At 41.9% G+C, this 9891-nt stretch overlaps 1 protein-coding gene across 1 annotated transcript in view; it reads left to right on the forward strand.

The window, feature by feature from the left end:
* Positions 1–8792: 8792 nt before the first annotated feature.
* ARL13A (ADP ribosylation factor like GTPase 13A) overlaps positions 8793–9891 on the forward strand; it is a 10149-nt gene continuing 9050 nt past the window's right edge. Inside the window, exons 1-2 of the mRNA XM_029240682.1 lie at positions 8793–9272; positions 9642–9712. Of these exons, the coding sequence (XP_029096515.1) occupies positions 9214–9272; positions 9642–9712 (130 nt within the window). The 5' untranslated portion in view covers positions 8793–9213. The remainder of the gene's footprint in view (positions 9273–9641; positions 9713–9891) is intronic.

The raw sequence follows: 9891 nt of genomic DNA on the forward strand, positions 1-9891 counted from the left end.
ATCCTTACAGATATGCTGAGGAATTTAATATAGTCATTCAGACTTATCAACTCTGACTTAAATCAGCTAGTTCATATGCTTGTCAGTGAAGGCCAGGCCCAGCTTTGGATGAAAATCACCAACTGGGGAAATCCTGAAAGGTCTCTAGAATTACAACTGGGAGACCAGCCTATTTACCAATCAAGCTCAGGCAATTGCTAAGTGACTTTATAGAGCAATTCATAGTGCTTTTCCAAAGCCTGTTGATTGGAACAAAATTCAGGCTTGCACACAAAAACCTAATGAACCTGTTTATGACTATTATGATCAACTTCAGAATGTGTTTAAGGAAAATTCTAATCTTCCCTCAGATGTTGTTCTTCCTGGGTAGCTTTCAACTCTATTTTTATTAGTGGGCTGAACCAGGGTTTTTCTCTTCTAGTAAAAAGGACCAGGATGGAATGGGAAACTTTGTCCACTCCAGATTTAGTTAATCTGGCAAACCAGCTCTCTTACACTCTAGATGAGTCACATAAAAGGAAAACTGCTAAAATTCTTGATCTTCAACTCCAGCAAATGGAGGCCCCTAAACAAAAACAAAACCCTCCTAGTTTCTGCTATTATTGCAAAGAGCCAGGATATCAGAAAAGAGATTGTTACCAATTTAAGCACTTCACGTGCCTTCAGCCTTCTAACTTGTCTATCCAACATCCTCCCAATTCTCAATGATAGGATTCAAAGGAACTATAAGGGCTATTCCCAATCCCTCCCTCTTAATTATCTTGAAGAACATTTCTCCAGATTAAGGATAAATCTTTTTCAGCCCTGACACCAGAGCCACACTCTTGATGCTCAACCCCACTACAATAAAATGGTTTCTACCTTGGAGCACTAAGGCAGTTCAAATAGTAGGGATCCCTAATGAACCTCAAGAGGTTCCTGTCTCTGAACCTATTCTCTTTTGTTTAGGCCCTTTGAGAGATACACACCCTTTTCTCCTTAGTTCCTCCACCCCTATCCATTTATTTCACTGAGTCTTCTTAGAGAAGTACAGCGTCATGCCAGAATTTTTCTCTCCCAAAAGGAAGAAATAATTCTACAATTTGACAGTAGTCATCAAAGCAGTCAATCAGGTGAATTAAATGACCCTTTGACATCTTTTATTTGCTCTGTCTCTGATGGTACTACAGCTGATTCTGGAAACATTGATCATTTGTCCCTATTGGATCAGCTACTACCCTCCTTGTGGGCAAAATCTCCAACTGATATTGGTAATTCACAGTGTACATCCCATCAAGATCCAAATACCCCCCCAAACTTCTTCCCAGAATTAATCAACACCCTGTAAGTAAAGAAGGCGTTCAAGGTAAAAAGCCCTTAATAGAAGATAACAAGGCTCAAGGCCTCATTATCCCTTGTACTAATCCCTGTAGTCCTCTGATTTTACCAGCAAGAAAACCTAAGGGCTGAGGGTGGAAGTTTGTCCAGGACCTCTGAGCAATAAACAAGACTGTTATCCTTCGACACCCTGTTATTCTGGACTTTCATATGCTACTAACATCCGTTTCCAACAGAAGCAAACTCTTTACTATGATTGATTTATGCAGCGCATTCTAACCAATACCTTTTTGCCTTCATCTGGGAAGAGAGACAATTCACCTGCACAGGAATGCCTCAGGGTTTTACTGAGAGTCCTTATTTCTCACAAATCCTGAAGGCTGATCTGGATGGTATAAAGTTCCTTTGGGGTTCTACTTTGTTGCAGTATGTGGATGATTTGCTTCTTTGCCCTCCTTCTCAAGCCTCCTCACAGGAAAACAGCATCCACTTGCTAAAGCTTTTAGCCTTAAAGTGACATAAGGTTGCCAAGGAAAAAAATTGCAGTTTTCCCAAACCCAGGTTCGATATTTAGGGCATCTGATACCAGAAAAAGGGCTATACCTGGATCCAGAAGGCTTCATGATGTCCTGAGTTTCTGAAAATCCAAAACTAAGCGCCAACTACAAGGTTCTCTCGGGCTAGGTGGATATTGCTGAAACTGGATTCCAAATTTCTCTCTTACAGCCAAATCTCTGTATATTTTACTAAAGAGCAACCCCAACACAATTTTATGGGAAGAACCAGACAAAATAGCCTTTAAGGCCTTAAAGGAGAGTTTGATGAACCCACACACCCTTGGGCATCCAATGATCAGATTCCCTTTTCCATGTTTCTATATGAAAAGGAAGGTAATGCCTTTGGGGTACTCACCCAAAAACATGGGGACCACCACTGATCCACAGGGTATTATAGCCAGCAACTGGACCCTGTGGCACAGGGACACCCCCCACCCCACACCTTGCCTTAGAGCCATTACTGCCACTGCCTTTTTGGTTAAGGCTATCAAAAAGATCGTGGTGGGATCCCTTTTAACCATTTTTGTACCTCATGCAGTAGAAGCCCTTCTGAATTCTCATCACACTCAACATTTCTCAGCCACCTCAACTCCTAAGAAGTCCTTTTGTTAACTTCCTCACATAACTCTTTTAGGTTGTAATAACATTAACCCTGTGACTCCTCTCTCCTCCATCATCAACGAAGTCCCTCACAACTGCTTAACACTTATGGATCACCTCTTGATGCCTCGTGATGATCTGCAGGAAAATCATTTGGGTAATGTTGACTTCTCATGGTTTGCTGATGGTTCTTTTTTAAAAGGTGATCATAGTAAATATTGTGCTGGGGATGCTATTGGAACTCCTTTTTATGTTGTTGAGGCAGCATCTTTACCTATGGCTACTTCAGCCCAACAGGGCTGTACTTCAGCCAAGTACAAAACTGCCAATATTTATACTGATAGTAGACATGCTTTTGGAAAAGCTCATGATTTTGGAATATTGTGGAAGCAACATGGCTTCCTAACTTCCAGTGGAAATAAAATTTTAAATGGCCCCTATGTTCAGGAATTATTGAATGTAATACTTTTACCTGCCACTTAAGCTATTATTAAAATTCCAGAAAATTCTAAACTTGACTCCCTGGAAGCTAAGGGAAATTACCTTGCTGACAGTTCCACAGGGAATGCTGCCCTTAAAGGAACCAAAAGCAGTCAAACTTCTGTCACGGTCCAAAGGGATATTTCTCCAAATGATAACTTAGAAAAACTGGCTGGAGAAGCCCAACAATTGGCCTCAGAAAAGGAAACACAAGATTGGAAATTCAGCAACTCTTGGTTTGATAAAAAGCGAAAGCTTTGGTTCAGATCAAATAACAATTCAGTCTTACTGAAGACTCTAATATTCCTACTCCTAATCATTGTATATGCATTAAACCATTGGTCTACTGACAAAATTACAACTTTCATGAATCAATATTCGTCGGGAAACATTAACAAAGCTAAAAAAATGCCTACCTCATTTGTCCCACTGGTCCAAAGTACAACCCAGGGAAGCCTATTCTTACTGCTCCCAAGTATTTTAAACTGCCTTATAGACCATTCAAGGTCTAGCAATTGGATTTCATACAACTTCCTCCATCTCAGGGATGTAAATAAGTACGTTTTGGTCATGGCCTGAATGTTTTCACACTGGACTGAAGCCTTCCCTTGCAGAGAGGCTACTGCCTCTTCTGTGGCTAAAGTCCTTTTGGAAAATATTATACCTACCTGGGAAAATCCTCTCAAACTTCATAATGATCAAGGGACCCATTTTACTGGTCAGGTATTTTTGACGTCTGTGCTGTTTGGCCAGTTTTACAACAGTTTCACTGCACTTAGCACCTTCAATCCTCTGGTTTAGTCAAATGAAGTAACGGCATTATTAAAACTCAATTGGCAAAATTTGTATGGGCCTTCCAAATACGTTGGCCAAAAGCACTGCCATTGATCCTTCTAAATCTTATATCCATCCCTTTTGGAATTCAAACGCTCACCCTTTGAGATAGTCACAGGTCACTCAATGCACTTGGTTCCTACCTCTTTTGCCCCACAACTGACAAAATGAGAAATACTCCAATATTGCAAAGGCCTAATCGCTTCTATTAAAAATAACCATGTTTGGGCTTCCCTGGTGGCGCAGTGGTTGAGAGTCCGCCTGCCAGTGCAGGGGATATGGGTTCGTGCCCCAGTCCGGGAGGATCCCACATGCCGCAGAGCGGCTGGGCCCATGAGCCATGGCCGCTGAGCCTGCGCGTCTGGAGCCTGTGCTCCGCAGTGGGAGAGGCCACGGCAGCGAGAGGCCCGCATACCGCAAAAAATAAATAAATAAAAAAAATAACCATGTTTTAGTAGAGCAATGTTTTCACAGTGCGCTCTCAGGAGACAAAGACCTTAAGCACCCTCGCAGCCTGGAGATTTCATCTACTGGAAAAGACACCTCCAGGACTTCCCTGGTGGCGCAGTGGTTAAGAATCTGCCTGCCAATGCAGGGGACACGGGTTCAAGCCCTGTTCCGGGAAGATCCCACATGCTGTGGAGCAACTAAGCCTGCGAGCCACAACCACTGAGCCCGCGTGCTGCAACTACTGAAGCCCGCACGCCTAAAGCCCATGCTCTGCAACAAGAGAAGCCACCGCAATGAGAGGCCCGCGCACCGCAACGAAGAGTAACCCCCACTCACCGCAACTAGAGAAAGCCCGCACGCAGCTACAAAGACCCAACACAGCCAAAAATAAATAAAATAAATATTAAAAAAATTTATAAAAAGGACACCTCCAGAAGGACTCTCTTTAACCTCACTGTAAAGGCCCCTATCAGGTACTGCTAACCAACCCTTGTGCCATCAAACTCCAGGGAACAGACTCTTTGATTCACATGACACATGTAAAGAAAGCACCGCACCCTGAGTGGACCTGCACATCATCTGGTGACCTGAAAGTAAATAGTTCCCAGAATTGAAGCAGACAACATCTGATGAGACAGCTTTCCAAAGATATCTAGGACAGGCTTGTCAGAAGTTTGTCTGCCAATCCTTTGATGATGATACAACATGTCATATGATCTCCAATGTCTATGATCTTGATGATATATGGACTTTAGATAAAAAGTGCCTCAGAGTTGTCCCTCCTGCCCTTCCTTGTTACTCAAATGTGACCTCAATAAGTTTCCAGTATGTGCACTTTCCCTGCATTGTGGGACACTACACCCAGGAAAGGTCCCTTCTGGCACTGAGGGACAAAAAGCCACTGAAACCAGAAAACCTGACTCTTAACCAGTGATGCTTTCGGAGAACGATCATGATCAAAAGGAGGAAATGTAAAAATTAATAAACAAAAACCACAATTAAAATAGTCAAGAGGCTAGAAGGGGGAGGTCTCACACCCTATGACAACAGCAGAGACCAACAGGAAGACTTCCTTTTCTTGCCTGACAAGAGTTCAGCCAATGAGATTGTCACAACTCAGCCAATGAAAAGCCACTATACTTCAAACTCTCAATTCCTTGAATGGACTTTTTGTTTAGTATAGCCCACCCAACTTCCTTTTCTCCTCCCTGCTGTGAGGGGTACTTATGTTTGGCTTGTCATGGTTGCAGACCCCAAATTGTAATTCTCTGTTGATCCCGAATAAACCCATTTTTGCTGGAGAAATAACCAGCAGTCTATGTGATTTAGGTCAACACTTAATAAAAGGGGAAAATGTGTACAGGGTATATGGGAACTCTCTGTACTATCTTTGTAATTTTTCTGTATATCTAAAACTGTTCTAAAAAAATAAAGTTTTTTTTAAAGTTGACTTTAAAAAAAAAAGAAGAAGTACAATATAGTCTGTCCAGAAAAGATGGAAAGGCCCAGAGCTGAGGCAGTTTCTCTGGTCTCTGAAATCTCACTCACACAGCCTGTGAGTCCCTTAACTTAATACACAGACTCTGAAACCAGACTGCCTGGGTTTGAATTCTGGGCTTTACCACTAAAACTAGCTGGGTAAACTTGGGCAAATTACTCAACCTCTTTGTGAACCTCACCTCTCTCTTTTTTTTTAAATTTAATTTATTTTTTATATAGCAGGTTCTTATTAGTTATCTATTTTATACATATTAGTGTATATATATCAATTCCAATCTCCCAATTCATCCCACCCCCACCCCACTTTCCCCTCTTGGTGTCAATACGTTTGTTCTCTACATCTGTGTCTCTATTTCTGCCTTGCAAACTGGTTCATCTGTACCATTTTTCTAGATTCCACATATATGCATTAATATACTGAACCTCATCTCTTAAAAAGAATGATAGCCCCTATTTTTTGTTATAATAAGGATTAAGTGAGTTTAATATGTATAAAGTGCTAAAAAGAGTGCTGGCACATAGTAAGTTCTATATAAATACTTTGTAAACTTAAAAAAACCATGATGACCAGAAGTTCATTTAGTGGGCTTCCCTGGTGGCGCACTGGTTAAGAATCTGCCTGCCAATGCAGGGGACACGGGTTCGAGCCCTGGTCCGGGAAGATCCCACATGCCACAGAGCAACAAAGCCCGTGTGCCCCAACTACTGAGCCTGCACTCTAGAGCCTGTGAGCCACAACTACTTAAGTCCGCGCACCTACAGCCCGTGCTCCGCAACAAGAGAAGCCACTGCAAAGAGAAGCCCACGCACCGCAACTAGAGAAAGCCTGCGCGGAGCAGTGAAGACCCAACACAGCCAAAAAAAAAAAAGTTCATTTAGTAATTAGCTTTAATCAGATAAGGTAGGGAGATGTGGGGGTTTGGCTGCTATGAACCAGGCAGTGATTACCATGGATATGCCAGAACCTTGACAGCCACTGTTAGGACATGGACTTACTCTTCATAAGGGGGCAACTAAGCTGTGTTACTCTGGCAAGAAGGCTAGAAAGCTCAATACACCTTCCTATTACTCTACCCATCCTATTTCTATCACCCAAAAAGAACCAACTTCTAATCAGATACATAATTAACCACCCCAAGGTAAGCAAAATGTATCATTATCTCCATTCTGTAGATAAGAAATCTGAAAATGGTAGGTTTAATTTTATTTTTTTTACATCTTTATTGGAGTATAATTGCTTTACAATGGTGTGTTAGTTTCTGCTTTATAAAAAACTGAATCAGCTATACATATACATATGCTCCCATATCTCCTCCCTCTTGCGTCTCTCTCCCTCCCCCCCCCCCCTTTCCCCCCCCCTAGGTGTCCCAAAGCACCGAGCTGATCTCCCTGTGCTATGTGGCTGCTTTCCACTAGCTATCTATTTTTCATTTGGTAGTGTATATATGTCCATGCCACTCTCTCACTTCGTCCCAGCTTACCCTTCCCCCTCCCCGTGTCCTCAAGTCCATTCTCTATGTCTGCATCTTTATTCCTGTCCTGCCCCTAGGTTCTTCAGAAACTTTTTTTTTTAAGATTCCATACATTTGTGTCAGCATACGGTATTTGTTTTTCTCTTTCTGACTTACTTGACTCTGTATGACAGACTCTAGGTCCATCCACCTCACTACAAATGACTCGATTTCATTTCTTTTTATGGCTAATATTGCATTGTATATATGTGCCACATCTTCTTTATCCATTCATCTGTCGATGGACACTTAGATTGCTTACATGTCCTGGCTAAATAGAGCTGCAATGAACATTGTGGTACATGATCCTTCTTTAAGACATGTTCTTAATGAAGAATTTGTGTGATGCCAGTTTGACCTTTTTTAGTGGTACTAAAATACAGACTGCCTGAGATCAAGTTAGGTAGCTCTGCTAATTATCAGGAAGTAGACATGAAGCTGCTACTTCTTGTCTCAAAGGGAGATGGCTATCATGGAACCCAGACAATCAGACTCTGGTGTTTCAGGCTCCAGGTCTTATCAGCTTCATGAGCAAAGCTGGAGTAAGGCTGGTTTGGATCACAGGCCACATATAAGGTTTCCCTTTCATCTGGCATAAGCCAGAGCTATTCTCCAGGAGGTCCTTATGGGAATCCAAATAATTTTCTAGGGAATGAACTATGCTCTAAAACATGCTATGAAATGTGAGTCCCTATTTGGGGATGGCTATTCTCTAAAACAGTGGGTGACTCTGCAGAACCCTGCTAAGTTATTCATTGATAAGCTGGCACATACACTGTGCTCATCAGATAGCTAAGAAAAGCCCATCTGAGTATCAGCCTAAGTCCTTTGTTAACCCAACCAGAGCTTCCCCCAGCTCTTGGCCCCAACGTAATTAGTCATTAGGAAAATATAAAGCAAAACCACAATTAGATACCACTTCACATCCACTAGTATGGCTATAAAAAAATACAACAATGAGAGTTGGTGAGGATGTGGAGAAATTCGAACCATCCTGCCTTGCTGGTAGGAATGTAAAATGTAGAAACAATCTGACACTTCTTAAAAAGGTTAAACATAGAGTTATCATATGACCAAGCAATTACACTCCTAGGTATATACCCAAGAGAACTAAAAACATATGTCCTCACAAAACTTGTACACACATGTATATAGCAGGATTATTCATAAGAGTCAAAAAGTAAATACAATCCAAATGTCCATCAACTGATGAATGGATAAACAAAAGGTGGTATATCCATACAATGGAATATTATTCAGCCATAAAAAGTAATGAAATACTAATACATGCTACAACATGGATTAACTGTAAAGTGACTGTGTAAATTACCCTTTCTACTTAGGCAATCACTTCCAAATACGGCTGTACTTTGATATCACCCGGGGAGCTTATGCTGCTCCCTGAGAATCTTTGAGAGTAGGGTACCTGGACTGATGTTTGAAATCAATTAGAGTAGATGATCTCTAAAATCCCTTATAGCACTAGGAATTGTATGAAATCTATGATAGTGGGTCACCAACACCCACATTTTGGAAGCACAGGCAGTAAGAGAACCAAGCCCAATGAACTGTTGTTCATTAGAACAGGTCTTCCAATTGAACTCTAAGCTGGTTCTTCTCCAAGGCATCTCTCCACCCCACCCGCACCCCCAAGGTTGCATGAAGATATTCGTAACAGGAATGAACTATGGCTGAAGGGATAGGTCACACCTGATGCCATCATGCCTATGTGGGTTGCTTTAATAAGAAATCACCCCATTTTGCCACTAGAGTTGACGATAACCAGTCCCTCCCTCTATGACATAGACAAGGTTGGATAGAATGAAGTAATGGACTTCTGACAGTCCCAGGCTTCCTGTTTATCAGTACCTGTGTACTCATAAGCTGATTTAGGTTCAGAGTTAATAATGGGGCTGATTTCTTGTTTACTTGTTTCCCTTAATATTAAAGAACTAAGCTGAATCATGTTCCGGATACTGACCTCCTGCTGGCCTCGTGTAAAGGCAACTGAAGAGACACGAAGGTAATACTGTAATTATTTCTCTAGACCTGTTCCACCATTTCCTCCAATGTACCTGCCCACAGTCCCTCAAAGAACAAATCTTTATGATATATATTATTAGGGGAAGTGACTAAGTAGTGTCTACAAGATTAAGGGCAGGGTTGGGGGAGGATGGCCAATTCTACAAGGCAAGTGAATCAGGGAAGAAAAGCATCCTTGGAGGCTTTGGGGAGGGGTCCCCACACCACCTTCTACCACCTGGCTGTGCCTTTTATTACTGCATTGGGACCACTGCAGGCAGAGCCCCAAACACCAAGGAAGAGTATAATTCTTTCTTTAGCCTAAGAACTAACAGTACTTTTAAAGCTTTGGCTCATTTCCCATTTCTAGGAATGTGACCATCATTATCATTGGACTGGACAACTCAGGCAAAACTGTTCTTGTGAAGGCATTCCAGAGACGTAAGGAATTGAGAGTATTAGATCCTGGTTTAGGTCTCCCATGGGTCCCAGCAACCAATGAAACAATCATTCCTTCCTAGCCTTACTTCATGACCCTTGAGTTTCCTCTTTTAAGGTAAACACTTACACACACACACACACACACACACACACACACACACACACACACACACACACAC

Source organism: Monodon monoceros, unplaced genomic scaffold, assembly GCF_005190385.1.
Source record: "Monodon monoceros isolate NGI ecotype Baffin Bay Population unplaced genomic scaffold, NGI_Narwhal_1 Super_Scaffold_22, whole genome shotgun sequence".
In the NCBI taxonomy this organism is placed as follows: Eukaryota; Metazoa; Chordata; class Mammalia; order Artiodactyla; family Monodontidae; genus Monodon; species Monodon monoceros.